Consider the following 17,085-nt stretch of genomic DNA (forward strand, 5'->3'; position numbering starts at 1 on the left):
TTTAGAAAAACTTGTCCTTGCTACAGCCTAGTTTCAGTGCAGAGAAGAAAAGAGAGGGGAGGGGGAACCCAACCCCTGGACTCAATAAATTAAGTAGAACGACACAGAAAAACATTTGAAACATTGCCGTTAAAGCAGAGCCAAGTTCTTAATAATAAGTCCACTTCACAGTTTTTGTTCTTCAAAGAACGCTGTCGCAGCGGTTACTTAAAAAAAAATAATTTAAAATTTATCTCATTGTATGTGGTACAAAATATCATGCTGGAAGCCTGAAAATAATAGCCAGCTGCTGTTCAGTGCTCTCCATCCAGGGAGTCTGAGTGCTCAGGCAAGGGCTGTCTGGTGGGCAGAGAACACCAAGGACTTACCCCAGCGCCGCTGAGATGGGGAGGAAGACCATGGTAAAGCTGTCCTTGCTCGCCTGTTTGTTTAGGTGGTACCCAGCGGATATTTCCTTGTATGTGCCCTTCTGCCTTCCCTTCCTCCCTCTTCCCATCTCTTGTATTCTCAGTGGAATCAACACAACTTGAGGAGCAGCTTTTGTTCCTGGACTGCTCAATTAATAAGCTTCTTACAGATCTGCAACACTGAGCAGGGTGAGTGCCCAACGCTGACCTCCTGCAGGCCCTGCGCAAAGGCTCACCAGTCTGTGGTGCTCTTTCATAGCAGCAAAAGGCTGGGCTTTGATTTCTGAATATATTTAGAATCAAAAGGCAAGGTAAGAAAAATCTGAGGTCTGCAGGAGATGGTCTTTAAAATTGTCAAGCTGAGGGGGTGGCAGTGACAAAGACCAGTATCTGAGAAACTCCTGTGTAACTCTACTGCTTACTCAATGGCAAAGTGTGGCTGCCTGTTGATCTCTCCCTTGGAAACACAAGGAAGCAACTACGAATCTTGGGCTGTCTGTCCAATGGACAGCCTTCCTGCTCATCTGCTTGCTTGAAGCTTTGCCTCAAGGTTGCATGTTCTTTAGAAAATATTTATACTGCTCATTACTTAAGTAGGATCAAAATGTCTGCTCCTATGCAAAATGGTTTTGTAGATAATGCCTTGCCTACAGAAAGTGGCAAGCCACCAGTCTGGTCCTACATCGTGGGCATAAGGGTGCAGCTGCAGTGTTCAGACTGTAGGACTGAGATGAAAAACAAAAGCAGAGCAGATGTTTCCTTGCACAGTGTGGAATAAAAGGAAACATCTGGCCCTTGGCCCCTGAAGGATATTTCTCACAGCAAAGACTAAATTAAAGGTGCATTGAGGATGTAGGGAGTCAGTTAAAGGGAACTGCTGCCTCCATAGTCATCTCTATACTAGCTTCTATCTTCTGATGCATAATGGCATTTAAAATATAGGGCAGAAATAACTCTTGTAAGATACAAGCAAAGAAGTACAAACATCAAAGTATCCACGAAACATACGCTACTATTTTGACCAAGCAAATAAGTAAACAAACAAAGGAAATATTTTTAACACTAGACATGCATCAGTTATACTGCCGTAGGATAAAACATCCTTTTTTTTTTTTTTTTAATCTATTGAGTCATAAATCTCCGTATTTCCCTTTGTGTTTGATCTCATATATTACTTGGAGTTTCTAAAATGATAACAAGGCATGCATTAAAAATATTTCTCTTATTGTTACATTTCAAGCACGTTTACTGTTAGCTGCTTAGCTTCATTATGTATCATAGTCTGAATCTACAAATCAAGTATAATTAGACTTAGAGAACTGATTGGATTTCTAATTAAGCTACATTGGAAACAACAATGCACAATCAGTAAATATTCTGACTAGGTACATTTTAAAGAGCAACTCTTGGGCTTTTTGCTGATGACTAGACACCAGTGTCATTAAATTTGTTGGTGGCAAGCAAATTTTAAAGCTAAAATAGAGGCAATTAGTAAAGATCTTGAAATATTTAATCACGTTTGTCCAATTAGTGTGCAATTAGGCAATGGTGTGGCGTGGGACAAACATTCTGCTTCAGTGTTTGGTAGAGAAGGATCCCTTTGAAATTTTGCTATTTAGTTTATTGATATATAAAAAGGAAGTTATGGTTGTAATTTCCAATTTAAAAAAATACTGTGCAGATGGTCTGACTATATATTTAACAATGTTAAACAAAACTAAACAAGGGAAGCATGTTACCTGAAATTACACAGCTGTGATCAGTGAATAAGCTCCAGATCACATTAGATTACAGCTGTGGGCATCTTGATCACAGAAGGTGCCAGGTAGTTATGGTGGTAAAATCTAAACTATTCAAGTTGGCATGTCACGTATCGAGATGACATGGTAATTCTGTCTTTGACCAAAGATAGACTTCTTCTTTGAGCCTTGACTGGTTGTTTTGCATTCAGTCCACAAAGCCTTATGTTGGCAAGTTCACTGTGCGAAGTCAAGTGGTAGCTTCTCATGAACAAGCCAGGTAAGCATTATCTTGACTTCCTTTTGTCTTGGGGATCTGCTTTCCTTTTGGCAAATTTGAGACTCCCTTAGAAGTCATCACTACACGCAGTAGTTGATTTACAAAACTGTTTTCAGCAGATGCATTAAGAAGTTGTAATGCCTTTTAACACATAACCCTGCACTGAAAGTGTCATCGTATTGGTATTTTATCAAATCTTTTCACTCTGTGTGGCTACGTGCAGACTGTAAAGGGAACAGAGCCAGGGAACGTCCCCAGGTGCTGGAGTTCAATTACGTGGATTGTTAAATTGTTAGAGCGTCCTTGGCATGGCTTTGGTTTGGGTCAGACACAGCTCTCTCAAGCCACCCCTGGACACAGCTCAGGTGTTAGTTCTGGCTGACAACCATTCCCAACAGGTGCTTTTGGAAGGAAGGAGGATTAGGGGAATAGATGTGGGCTGACTTGTGCCAGCTGGCCCCCACATCAAAGCACATTTAACCTTCTAATATCGATATTCCCCATGGGTTCACAAGGAATGAAACTGAGGAAAGATTTCTAACATAGCTAACTTTGGATGACATGGGTACCAGCCCAGATCCCCGACTTGTTCTCCACTGCAGAGCCCATCTCATTTACACCTCCTAATCAGTATAGACTAAAAAGCATGGGAAGACTGATTTTTTTTTCCCTCAGTGGTCATAAAAGAAAGAGATTTGGTTAAGCCATTGGTCAGATTTTTTTCTGAGAAAAGAATAATAATTGATCAAATATTAAAATGCCTATGTATTTTTATAAATACTATTACTTTCACAGTGCTGTTTAGACATTGTGCTTTTAAATATTGTCAACTTTCACATCTGAGAATTTTTTTTTCAGTGTTGCAAGAAAAAATGCTGAAATAAAACAAGTAATGCTTCCTAGCAATGCTGTGCTTTGTTTTCTTTGATAGGTGCAGACCTGGTAACTGAAAGTAGAGAGTTTTGCCTTGAAATTGGGTTGATATGAGAAGGAATTTTACGAGAACAGTTGCATTAATTTCTTGAGCAATGTTAACTCAAAACAAAATATTGTTGAAGTGAAAAGAGAAATGACGCCAAGAGAAGCGCTGTGAAGAAGAGGGATGAGACAGGTGAAAAAGCAGAAAGTAAAGAGTTAGGCAATCATTTATTCTTTGGCTGTATGCAAAAGTTACCTGGATTGAAGCTAAATATTGACTCTTGTACATACACAGGTTAGAAATGACCCCTGTTGGTTTGCTACTTCCACATTTTAGGAAGAGTTTATGCTGGGTTTTTCTGGGTGCTTTCTCTGGGCAGGAGTGAGGCCAGTGCCCTCCTGGAGGGATCGGGCTCTGTCAGCCTCCTGTGCATCATGTTGAATCTCTTGCCAGCTGTAGAGTGGGGATTCGGGGCCCCTTGGGATGTACATGAACTACTCAAGCTTTTACTTATGATTATGCCACAAATAAGAATAATTGATAATATCAACAGTTGCTACTGTTGTTTTTATGGATACACACATGATGCCCTTAATAATGTTTTCCGGTTGCGCGTATGGTTATAGATATGCCCTGATTAACAGAAGAATGATGTTTCTATGGGTGTAAAAAATACGAGTAGCAGGTCTTCAATGTGTTGGCAAACTGACCGTCAAATCCTATATGAAAACAAGATGTGTAAGCGGTATTTCATGGCCCCTGTATCACCACATCTTTGTTCAATTAAGAGATCGGAAGACCTACCCAATAGGCTGAGTGCCAGAAGATGGAATAGCCAGCTGGAGAGGCAGCATTACAGAGGGGGTACCTCTTACAGCTAATGTCTTCTGCAAATCACACAGGACCCAGGAGGAGTCGATCAAGCGTGTATTGCTCTGAGTTACAACGGTCCTTACTCCCTGAAAAAAACAGTATACTTTGCAGCTTTTTGGCATCTAGACAAGGAAAAAAACTCATCTCCAGTTGTAGAAAGTTAGCAAGCCATGTAGCTTTAAGCTGCTCTCCAGTGTGAGTACCTGTGTGGTTGTACCCAAGATCGTACACTGAACATCCATCAACTGGGACCTCGGCCCTCAGACATGCATATGTGTCATGTGTATATGTATATACATGTATAGGAATACACCTGTATGTGTATTTAGACACTGTGAATGTGTATGCACTGAGAGCTTCGAAGAGGGAAAGAACGCTTGGGAAATTCAGGAAAGAAAGGCCAAACGTGTTTATTTGATGATGGCAGCAAGCTCAGTGGTGGTGTGGCTTGCTGTTCATACACCGCCGTCTCACAGCTCTAGGTGCTGCACAGACTGGCAGGCCTGCCGCAGCTTCCGAATTCCTCGCAGTGTTGTCTTTATCAAAGTGGTAAACATAGATTTGAGAAATTGCTTTGATGTGCAAGACATCACAGAGCAGCAGCAACATTCACTGCAGAGAGTCCATTATTTAAGTCTCTCAGGCAACTGTGCTGATTCCCCACAAAGGGAAAAATAACAAGACCATGGAAATAAACGCCCCAACAACACGTGCTCTCCCATCCCCGTGTCTCAGTCCAGTGAACAAATGGTGCAAAGTTTGATGGGTGGATAGGGCTGCCCCAGCATGATGGCACTGGGCGCTGCAGGGTTCCCCCCAGGGCAATGCCCACATAGGGGTGTCCGTGCAAAAGGAAAGGGGAGGGCAGTGGGAGAGGGGATGGAGGAAGGAGAACAGTGAGTCCTAGCAGCCACCCAGTGGCATGGCTGTCCCCTGGGCTGCTAGGTGACGCACTGCACAGGCTCTGCCATAGGACACAAGGGAACATGGTTTTCCCGCCTCCCCTCTGTATTGTCATAAACTGCGTGAATGTGCAAGAAAGGGTCTGTGAAATTAATTATACTGTGAGTGCTTGGTAACCAAATGAATTGTAAATTGTACATTATTAAAACAGCATCAGAGCACCGACTGATCTATTATTCTTTGGGGAAATGTAGGAAGATAAGAGCTTTATGTGCTTTAGGAGTCTTTCCAGCCACCACCACACAGCCAGCTTTGTAAGAAAAAACGTGGCAATATTTTGTTAGTCTGAGTTGCAACCAACACAATGCTGCATTGTTTATTTTTATTGCATTGTTCGATGCTATGTATATTTGAGACAGTGTACACTATCAGTGATGTAAGCATGCCCAGTTCCTTTCTGCTTATCCTATTTCAGATGATATTTGAGACTGACCACGCTCACTATTCTGTAAAAAAAAAATCTGTAGGTGCAGAAAAACAAGATAAATGTTAAGCAGCATGCTCTTCTGCAAAAATCGTTTAACTAATGGGATGTACAGGTATTGTCAGCCTCAACATTTTGGCTGCATATTGCTCCTTGCTTCCTATCTTTTTATTTTAGTTTCTGATAGCTGTGAGAAGGCTAGGTGGGGAGAAACATGCTTAAATAAGGGGGAAGGAAAGGATTGTGTGTTCATGTGAGCATTCACGTCTTCCTTTCTTTCCTCCACAGTGCGTGGCCTCCTTAACACCTCTCTCATGCAACATCTGTTCTCCGGGTCTAAGACCCTGCTCCCATGTGTGAAGTGGCATCTTCTGGGGTGCTACAGACTGAAAGCCCCCGGGGGTGTCCCTTTGGCACCATCCAGTTGCTGCCCCAACACCTGGTGTGATGGCCCCTTGCACCTGCTGCCTCCAGCAGAAAGATTTGTTAAGCAGGGGTGTGTAGGAGAGAAAGAGAGAAGGGTTTTGTCAATGCCACTATTGAAGAAAAGGAGGCGGTGGCTCCTCCAGCAAAGCTTTTCCCACAAGATCTCCCTTATATTCCTTCCCTGAAGGAAGACGCACAGAAGTGTGCCCTACCCTTGCAGCTGCTTGCCACTGGGGAGGAGGAATAGCTGGAGAAACACCTTTCTCCCTCCAGATGGAGGCACATCTCCCCAATAAGTTGCTCGAGTTGGAGATGCGGCACTTTCTACAGCCACCACAAATTTCCCTGGCTACAATATTTCCTTAAAAGAGTTGGGCGCCTTTCTCTGTTTCCAGATCTTTCAAAACAAAGAGAACTGATATTTTAGAGAATTTGCATTCTTCCAAACAACTCTCCTAACTCTATTTAATAGCATAATATATGGCTTCCGCTCGCTCGTCGGCCCCGCAGGATTCACCAGCATCTTTCAATGTGCGCTGCGTCTCTGCGTTCAAAAGAGGGCAGCATTCTACTGAGGCTGCTCGAGAGGACGGGACGGCTCCAAGGATGTCGGAGGATGTCAGCTGGGAAAGGCACCAGTTGCAGAATATACACATCATGTTCCGAAAGGTTAAACTTGATGGAAGAAATGCAGCATTCCCAGGACTTTCTATGTACGAAGAAAAAAAAAAAAAAAGAAAAGAAAAAGAAAAAAGAAAGCACTTAATTATCGGTGTTATTAATGAAGACACCTCATCTATGTTCAAGGAATTCTTTGCGTGCTCTGTCGCAGCACCATAAGGCTCCATCTCTGCAGCACACTCCAATGACTTCCCCTCCAATTTTTGCACCAATAGCCAACTAATAATAGGTTGATGCATCACGGATAAATGAATACCTTTGTATGAATTAAGTGTGATACTGTGCCTGAATTCACTTCTCATTCATCAAAGTCCTGATTCAACGAAATTCTTCAAAATGTGCCTAAAATATTACCAGGCTATTCTTTTTGATTTCTTAATTCCCTGCTTAATAACTGGCAAATCCCATCCAAAGTGGAGAGTAAAAACTTGATGCTGTGACCCTAAGAGGATGTGTCTTCTCCTGTGAAATAAGCTTTCAATGAAAGACTGAAATGCCACAGCTCATTTGAAACTCCAAGACTGGGTCTTCCTGGTGACGAGCACGCTGCCTGAGCTGCCCACACCTCGTTCCTGTTTATGAAGAGGCTGTCCCATGTTTGCACTGCCTACACAGCAGCATAGTCTTGACTTCTACAAGGAAACTCTAAGGAACAATATATGTCTAAGGTGCACCCTGGATCATAATCAAATCAGAGGGCACTCAGGTGTTTTGTAACACCTTTTACTTTCCCCCTGCTCCAAATCTAGTGAAATGTTGCTCTCCTGAAATAGCTGTATGCCAGCACTGCCCCCACCATGCTTGGCCATGTTGTCTGTATCATGGGAGAATCCAGGACAGTATAAATGCCCTTTTGCTTTCCTGCTTTCATCCAGCAAACAACAGCTGTGACAGCACTGAAGATGCATATCTGATTTAACCAACAAGGGGTATCTAAGACATTTGGCCCAAGATGGCAACCACACTGCCATTAAGCTTCTATCTAATGAAACCTCTACATGGGGGAAATGTGGCAGAGAGAGCAAAATGCTCGAAACGAAGGTTTCTCCTGTGACCTCAGGCTAAATCTACATTACCAGAAGGATGCAGATCCAAGCTCAGTTTCCAACCTACCTACTCATTTCCCATCTACTTTAAATCCTCCTACAAAGTCCCTGCCAGCCCCAGGGCTGTGTGCGTCCCATGGCCACCATCCCAGTGTCCCCACAGTTCCCGTAGTGTGCCAGCCGAGTGCCTTTGCCTCAGCACTGGGGAATCTGGCACAGCATCTCCAGGCAAGCACGCCAGGAAGCAGGGTCAACCCTGCACAAACAAGACCTGCCTGATCGGAGTAACACAAACGGACGCCTGGAAGATTAATTCGTCCCTGTAATAATGCAGCCACTGTTTGCACAAACCGGTGGCATGCAAGAGTTTCTTATTAAAATACTCAGGATGTGCATTACGATCTCACTGAATAAAGTAGGCCTTAAGGACAGGCAAGAGAGAGAACAAGAGCAGAATTTCCTGGCTTACAGTCTGACACTTTTGTAACCGATTTGATATAAAGCAACAAGCAATGCTGCGAATGGACCAACGAGTCATCTAATTGTTCAGAACAGTCTCATGTAATTTATGCTATATCTCCCTGTTTATCTTCTGTAACCTCCGTAGCTCCTGCAGTGAATCACGGCATCTCCTGCCCTGGGAGCACACCAGGGTGTGATTGTCCCTCTGGTGCAGAGCTGGGATCCCCCACCTGCTGCTTCTCCTCCAGAGCAGGCCAGCAGCAATGCTGCCTGTGAGAAGCCAGGGCTGTAGCTGCATGCACAGCGGGGCTGCTCGCTGAGTTCTCTGCGTGTTTTTCCAGGCTCTGTTTCAGGAGGGAGTTAGATAGCAACGAAGCACAGCACCGGTTCAGCGCACCGGGTAAATCGGAGCAGCCCGTTGTGAAACCTGTCGCCGCACACGATTGTTGTGGCAATAAACGTGGTGAGCTCTGGTTATTGCATGCACAGCCCTGCACTGACTGCTCCCTGCTGCTCACCCGCACTCTCCCTTTAGCAACACCCCACACACCTGTTCAAATAATATTACTATTACCTTGTGTTGACACCACATCCACCCTTTCCTTTCATATAATAAGAGCTCCTGGTGAACTCTAAATGGAAAGCTTGTTGTAGCAGAAGCTGATTGTTTACCCATCTCCGGTTTGTTGCCACAGATACTTGGTGGGGAGAAGTGAACAAAGATCGGTCTGACATCCTTGTTCAGCAGGATCTGCCCCCCACCTCACCCACTGGAGGTTACTTGCTGCTATTCAGGCCTGAGCCCCGCAGGTGTGCCATCACACCTGTCTGACAGAAAACAAAATGCGGTTTGTTTCGTTACAGCCATTGCCCGAGCCAAAGAAGGAAGACCTTGCCCTGAGTTTTGTTTTAAGATTTCAGTGAATCCAAGCAAACAGGTGGAGCTCTCTGTTTATATTTAGTGCTCAAGCTGAATGTGACAAAAGTGCTGCCAGCCGCCAGACGCGAGCATCCAACCCCACATGGCCAATGGGCTGGAGGCCGGGGGCAGAGCTGGAGGTGCTGCTGTGGTCATGTCTCTTTGCAGCACTGGGCATGGGGGAGGTGGGCATGGGCTGGCTGAGGGCAAGCAGGGAGGTGTGACCCTGGGCTCGGTGTCTTTTCATTCGGTTCCAGTTCCTATGGCAGTGACATGGGTATAGGTATGGAGTAAATCATGTGGTGGAACTTGGATCCAAATGGAACAGATACAATAGGGCTTTGTCCACGCAGAGCAGGGCGCTGAAGAGCCCGAATGTTCACTCATGTGGATTTGCCATTTGCCATTGGGATCCAAACACTGCTGAAAAGGATGGAAAGACTTCAGTGGGCATTAGATCAAGAGCTGAGTCACTGGAGTTTCCAATGCTTTAGGTATAAGCATTTTTCACAAAAAAAAAAAAAAAAAAAAAGGCTAACAAACACAATTTGCCCATTTTCCACCTAAAGCAGTGCTTTATTTATACTTCTTAACATCCTTATTAAACACCTTATCTGTCGCTGCTTCCATTCTGGTTGCAACAGCGTTGTTTGCACTCAGCCGTAAGGTGTTTCTGCCTTTAGAATGAGAAGTGTGGTAGGTGCATGGTGCCAGCTGGTTTGGAAAGAGTTTGTATACTGGGCTGCAACTTATGCAGAGAAATGTCCTTGAGGCAGGAAGCATATTTTATTTATTGTTTTATTTATTGCATATGCCAAGTAAATGGAATCCCAAATTATGAAGATGCAAAACACACTGTGGGTATTTATCAGACCTGAATGTTTTTATGTGCTCCAAAACAACCTGGGTTTCCCAGATGACTGCGAGCAGCTTGCTGGTTTTGAAGATCTAGCACCTTTGGAACAGAAGGGATATGCTGAATTTTAAGCACTTGGAAAGAGAATTAATTGCATGGACAGCAACATTCTCCTTTTTTTTGTTGTTGTATGCTCATCAATAGCAAATGATGAAGCCTCTGGGGGATATTAACACAAGTAAACTAAACAGAGGAGTGGGACTGTTTAAACAAGGTGAAACAAAAGCCTTCGTATTACAAGCAAATAACTTTGATAGCATTTTTTTTTTAATGTTTCCACCTCTGTTGTTGCAGATGTCTGCATTCAAACAGAAGCTATAGCTTTCTCAACCCAGGTTCTCCTACCACAGTCTGCTCGGAGGTCGCAGGCCCTCTTGTCACATAGGATGCTTCTGTCAGGGTTCCCCTTGCAGCTTCCCTTTGGGATGGGGATGTAACTCCTGCCTTCCCCCCACCGTCTGCAAATAGGAGAGGATTTGCCCCAGGAGCTGTGGAGGCATAAAGACATCTGTGTGCATGCTTCCATGCCCGTGGGCCTTCACGCCTGCCTGCTCCTGGGATGCTGAACAGGAGAAGGAGGCCTAGAGACCCGGTCCCGAGTGGGCATGAGCCGCAGCATCATTCAGGTGAACCACTCTTTTCCTGCTTCCACATTGCCATGGGACATTTTCGAACCCCTGAAGAGGATAAGCAGTATTTGTTCTGAAATGTTCTGTACCGCATGCATAAATGCTGGACTGCCACAAATAGAGACACCGCATCTCTGAATGAAGGGATGATAAATAATAATACATATTAAAAAATGTCTGAATAGGAACTCACAGGATGAACTGTAACAGCTTCAAAGAAGCCATTGATCTGTGGAGTACATAATGTGCATGTTAAAAATGGTCTGAATATTTATTTACATGACACGGCTCAGAAGAAGCCATTAGGGTCCTTAAGTAAATTACACATGTTGTGAAAATTGTCAGAGCGCTTCTTTTACCAGAGACGAGTGTATCCCGCCGGTTGATAAACACATTATCTCGGGAGAGGGGGAGTGAGCAGACTCAAGGCTAAAATAAGGTTAAAATGGGAAGAACATAAGAAAAAAAAAAAAAAAAAGAGGGAAAGAAAATAAACCCCAAGCCTCACACCATGCCGAAGCATGCTGCATGCCCAACAAGGGAAGAAAGCTGGGGCAGCTCTGCCTTGCAGCCCGGCACCCTTCAGATGGAGAAGGGTGTTTGTCAGGGCGACTTCTCTCTAGCGCAGGAGGTGAATTTTCTAATGGAAGCGGTTGCACAGGGAGAATATATTTAGCCTGTGTTTGCAGATCACATGTGCTGGGAGTAGCGAGCAAAATGTTTTCAGTGCTGTTTGGGAAGCACGCTATTTAGCATTGCAAGCCTCACTATTGGAGAAGCCCGTAAATTGTGTTGCATCTGAGACAATTACTCAAATTGCTCGCACTGTGGTTTCTTCTTCCTGACTGCAAAGGTTTTTAAAAAATCTGACTTCTACAGCTATAAAAGCACTGAAAACACATAACAGCAGAGTGCTGCCCTGCTACGGCATAAATCTGTTTATTCATTAACTGGGAACAACCTGCAGGACAGCTATGGCATTCCTCAGCACCACTTCGGTTGGGGCTGAAAACACAACTGCTTAAGAGCAGCACAGCGTGGTTTAGAAAGTGAAAATAAATACCAGCCCCATGCAAAACAGTTGAAAAAATGCATCTCCCATGGTAAGGGCTGGAATTTGGCTTTCCTATGGAAGCAACGCCTCCGATGGCTTGGAAATGTCAGAGGAGTCTGAGCATCTGCATGGACTGGGACCGCAGCACTGCAGCTGATGGAGGTGCAGTGCTCATCACTGCATTCTGCAGACAGCACAGCAGGCAAGCTGGGGATGGAATGACCTCAATCCCTCCTCTACTCCTTCCCGATGCCATCTCCCCATCCTTCATGCATGCAGCGTCCCAGCGAAAGGGTCCTCACAGTCTCCCCTTCAAAAGGCTTCCTAAAAACTACCCTGCCTCTTCCTACACTTCCATTGTAACCCAAAACTTTCCCCAAAGATGAAATAAAAACCACTACTACTTTCTGCCTGTTCCATCTCTCGGCTCCTACAGGGCCAAGCGCACTCAGTCACTGGCGCATGGCAAATGCGAAGCAGGACCTCAGTTTGACAGCTGGTGACTTGCTCAAGGTCACAATGGAGACACAGTAGCAGAGCTGGGAACAGAATTTGGTATCCTAATTCCTAATCTGGCAGCCTCACCACCGCCCTCATCACGCAATCAAATAGTTCCTTTTAAGGAATGCTTTTGTGGCTAAGAAAATCTGAGGCATTAGAAGAAAGAGCCATTTTAATTTGCCTTTGTTCAAATATTTATGTCTCTTGCTATATGGAAAGCATGATTTAAACGAGGTACGAGACTCAAATATTTTGAATGACTCTAAAACCTTTGAAAAACCAAAATAAGTGTGGCCATACTGACTCCAGCATTAAGAGAGCAACAAGATATTCCTTGCTTACAGCTTCACGCATAGCATGAGGAATTAATCAAGACCAGCCTTGATGCTGCGATAGAGCAGTTTTGTATGCTATATATTGGCTTTCCTATTCGTCAAGGATCTTACAGAACATGAAAAAATTTCCCATCTCTTCAGGAAGAGCTCTGTTTTCTGAAGGCTCTAACTTGTTGCTCCACGACATTTTTAAAAACACAAAACCAAACTCGATTCACTAAACTCAATGGGAAGCTGCCGTGGTCTGAATCAATACAGGGTTGAGTCCGTGATTTATTGGCTCTCCCAGGACACAGTGGCCTCGACGCAGGCGAACTCCACAAGGCAGTTTCATGTCTTAAGACAGCGCATTTTGCTGCTTCCTCCTCCGTGTAACAGAATACTGTAATTTGGCAACAGTGGAGAGAAACAAACGAGGGTATTGAGAACTAATGTTACTGAAAAGCCTGTATACAAAATAAGCCGAGCTGTATAAGCTAAACTAAGCATTGGACTACAAATATTAATAGGCTAAACAAGGAAAATGAATGGAAATGTAAACCTTTCCTGTGGAAAACTGTTTGTTTTTAAAAACACAACGAAGAATTCCCAAACTGCCGCAAAATGGCCTATTAATAGTATTCCTACTGTCATTGAATTTGTGGGAGACATGGGACAAGATGTTCATGGTTTAATTCTACAAGAACACGTATTTTGCTTGTTAAACTGTTACTGTAACATCTGAGTAAGGGGAAAAATATAAAGCAAGACCCCATGCCTGTCCCTGGGCCGTGTGAGATGCCTCTGCCTTCAAAGCAGCATGGTGACAGGAGGCCTCGTGCCTGCTGACACGCGAGCTCGGCTTTGATTGGATCTTGATGCAATTATTTTGATTAAGAAAATGTTAATCTTGTTGACATTATCACTGTAGTCAACAGCTAATGACCCCAGTAGTTCATTTCCTTATAAATATTTAACTTAATAGCAGCAGTCCCTTGGGTTACGGTACTTTTGACACTTGTATAATCTGAAACAAATCCTCTTTTTCAGTCAAGCAGCCCATGTTACACACACAGTTGGCTAACTATTTACAAAGCACCCAATTAAACCCTACTTAATTCTCCCCATCTGAAAACCCCATCTCAGAAGCACACAGGCTGCTGAGCACACCAAGCAGGCATCCTCCACCCGGCCTGGGCACCGCCTCACACTCTGCAAACGAAGGTGTACAAGGATGCATTTGCCCATCAAACGGTATATATGAAACAAACAGCAAAGAGAACATGCAAACTCAGAGAATTGAAGAAATAAGCTGAAGAATCACAGGTAAAGACAGGTAAATCTAGTTTAATGTTCACATGTAGTAATTACACATCACAGAGATTAAACAGGATTTTAGCTGTAACATAGCTGCAGTGAAACGAAAGTTACTCGGTACTAGAAAAATAATCTTGACACAGTTCTGATTTTTTTTTGGTCTACTTAAGTTCATTTCAGATGAGTCCACACCGCTGATGGTAATGGTGTGTCCCACACGCCTTCCCACAGTCCCCCACTAATACTCTTTGGATGAAGAAAACAGTGACTGGTTTTGTTCGTGGGTTGCACTTTGGTTGCAAGCAGAGAACTGTTTTCGCTTTTCAAGCGGTTCGTAAGAGCATAGGAATGCAGGTTCCCCATAAAACCTTTGGGTACTAAAGGAAGTTCCAGAACAAATTTCTTGATCTGATGCAACAGCAGATTTTAAAAAAGCCGATTTAAGAGCTAAAGCATCGCCCCATAATGCAAAAAGTAGATAGAATGTCTATTCGCAGTAAAAAACACTACATCCTACTCCTACGCGTATAGAATGCACCAAAAACCCCTGTGCTAAGTGACAAAAGTTGTAGGCTCCATGTATATACACTTACAAACATTTCAAGTCTAGGTCGAGGAAAACACTTCTGTATGACTCGGAACAAGTTTATTTGCAATCAGACATGGCATGCAATCATGCAGGACCACCGCTACAGCCGAACAGCCGAGGCTAAGGGACATGGGGACAAAGAAGCCCTACGCATTCGGGATATTTCCATACTGGAGCTCCACACTGAGCTGCAGTTTTCCCACAGATTTAAAAAAAACATACACACTTTTATCATATTTACAAAAAATATTTAATTAAAAATATTTTATAATTACAGTAGTCTATTAAAGCATATACTTTTCTCACACTTATAGAACATCTCTCTATGTACACAGTATGAAATGTCACTCGTTTCTCTGTACAGTATGCAACATTCCTGCAGGGAGAAGAAAGTTCCCGGGCCCCATAAGCCATCTATTTTAAACAATAGACGAGGTCTATCTATACGCGCTCCGGAGGTCGGCAGCGCTGCGCGGTGGAGCCGTGCTCGTCCCTCCGTCGCACTCGGTCCCGAGGCAGAGCCGCCGCTCCTCCTGTTCGGTCCGACCCCACCGCGACCACCGCGGGGAGCGACGAGCAGCGGGGCCGGGGCGGCGCGCACGGGGAGACGGGGCCGGCCGGAGCCTGGGAGCGGCTCAGGCCGGGCATCGCCCCGCCCGTCCCCCGCCGCGCACCTGTGGGAAGGAAGGAAGGCACAGAAGGGGGTGAGCCGCCCCGCTCCAGACGGGCTGGCGCCAGCGGCACGCCGCGAGGCCCCGGGTCACACACACATACAGACACGCACACACACAGAGCCGCGGCCCCCGGGCTGGGCTGGGGGGTGGGGGAGCTGTGATAACAGCCGATCGTTAGAAGAATGAAAACCCGCTCCGTAATGGGAAACAAACCCCCCAGCCTGTCGCCGGGCTCCCAGCCGCGCTCAGCCCCCTGCCCAGCGCCGCGCCCCCCGACTCCGCCGCCCCCGACGCCAGCACTCACCTGGGTAGCGGCGCTCAGCGGCAGAGGATGCTGTCCCCCGGCTTGTTAACAGAGCCAGCCTGCGCAGCAACGAGACGGCGCGTCACGGCGGCATCGACGGACCGCGCGTTCTTCCCCCACCCCCCCGCCCCCCTTCATGCATGGCGCTGCCGGGAGCCCCCAGTTGTAGAGGGTGCGCACCGAGGTGGGGAGCCGGTCCCGCGGAGCCGGAATGCTCCCCGTGCCGCCCGCCCCAGACGCTCAGTGCCCGGGGAGCGCAGGGGCCGCGCGGTGTTCCCGTGCGTGCGAACACGCGGATCGCGGCCGCTCCCCCGAGGGGCTACAGATACAACGCGGGGATGGATGCGGAGCTCCGCCGGAAAACAGCGCGCCCGCCCCGGCCCCTCCGGGATGCGCTGCCCCAGGGCCCGGCAGCGCTCCCCTCCCGCCCCCCACTCACGTCCCACAGCCCCGTAGCGGGCACGCACCTCTTACCGGGTCGGTGTTGAGGGCCGTCAGCGGGGTGCGCGGGGTGCCCGCGGGACAACCGCCCGGGTGCAGGGCGGGCGGCGGCTGCCGGAGCAGCGCCGGGTGCGTCTCCAGAGCCAGCTGCAGGTCGAGGATATAGTCGATGACGTGCTGCAGGATCTCCACTTTGCTGACCCGCTTGTTGGGCGGGATGGTGGGCACCAGCCTCCTCAGCCGGCTGTAACAGTCATTCATATCGCACTGCAGGCACAGGGCCGCCGGCTCATCGCCCCCTTTGCAGCCGCTGTGATCGGCCAGGCACCGCAGCGCCGGATGCCCCCCGCCGCCGCCGCCCGCCCCGGCGGGCTGCGCCCTGCGCCCAGGATGCCGGACGGGGCTCACGGCTTTCATGGTGCCGCGGGCACGGAGAGAGATCGGGAGAGAGATCGGGACCTCCCCCGCCACCTCCTCCCGCGACCTCGGGCACGCCGCCGCCCGCCCGCCGCCACGCAACGCGAGCGGGGCACGGCCGCGGCCTCTCGCTGCTCACTGACGCGGCTCTCCCTACGGGGATGCGGCGAAGACGGCACCGCAGCAAGCCCTCTCCCTTCCGGCTGCTCAGCCGCGACCGCTCTGCTGTCACTGCCGCCCGCGCCGCCCGCTAAATAGAGGCGGTCGCGGGCGGGGCGCGGCGCGGCGGGGGGGGGCGCCGCAGCACGGCGGCGCGGCCAATCGGGACGCCGCGTTCCCCCCTCGGAGCGCGGCGCTGGCCAATGGCGGCGGGGCGGCGGCGCCGCTGGAGGGGGCGGGCGGGCGGCGCTCCCCCCGGGGCTGGAGGCGGAGGAGGAGGAGGCGGCCCGGGAGGGAGGACTGCGGGAATGCGGGCGGGACCGGGCGCCCGGCGGCTCCCGGCGCAAAGCCCCACGGCCCGCAGCGGTGCGACCCGACGCCCGGGGAGAGAGTAGCACCTCCTGGGGTGGCGAAGCGCGGTTTTCCCCGCTCCGCGTTACCCTCCGCGTGTATCTGGGGGGACTTGGAAAAATCCTGAGCGAAACTTGAGGGAGGGGAGGAGGGGTTGGGGGCTCGGGCGGAGCGGTGCATGGGAACATTAAATTAGAGCACATAACTATTAAAAATGCATGGAGATGGGGTATTTAAAATTCCTCCATGACATATAATATTAATCCGTTTTATGTAAAAT

General features: G+C 47.4%; 1 protein-coding gene across 4 annotated transcripts; it reads right to left on the reverse strand.

The window, feature by feature from the left end:
* On the reverse strand, positions 4,605 to 16,516 carry ID4 (inhibitor of DNA binding 4, HLH protein). 4 transcript variants are annotated; one of them, XM_021387995.1, is made up of 3 exons: positions 15,912 to 16,516; positions 15,438 to 15,496; positions 13,881 to 15,133 (listed from the first exon to the last, which is right to left on the reverse strand). In XM_021387995.1, the coding sequence occupies exons 1-2, from the start codon at positions 16,293 to 16,295 to the stop codon at positions 15,452 to 15,454; spliced, it is 429 nt and encodes a 142-aa protein (XP_021243670.1). In that variant the 5' UTR covers positions 16,296 to 16,516; the 3' UTR covers positions 13,881 to 15,133; positions 15,438 to 15,451. The 4 variants fall into 4 exon arrangements, with proteins under 4 accessions (XP_021243669.1, XP_021243672.1, XP_021243670.1 ...); XM_021387998.1 differs by having other exon boundaries at positions 15,905 to 16,516; XM_021387994.1 differs by lacking the exons at positions 13,881 to 15,133; positions 15,438 to 15,496 and adding an exon at positions 4,605 to 6,740 and having other exon boundaries at positions 15,905 to 16,516.

This window comes from Numida meleagris, chromosome 2, assembly GCF_002078875.1.
Source record: "Numida meleagris isolate 19003 breed g44 Domestic line chromosome 2, NumMel1.0, whole genome shotgun sequence".
Taxonomy (NCBI): Eukaryota; Metazoa; Chordata; class Aves; order Galliformes; family Numididae; genus Numida; species Numida meleagris.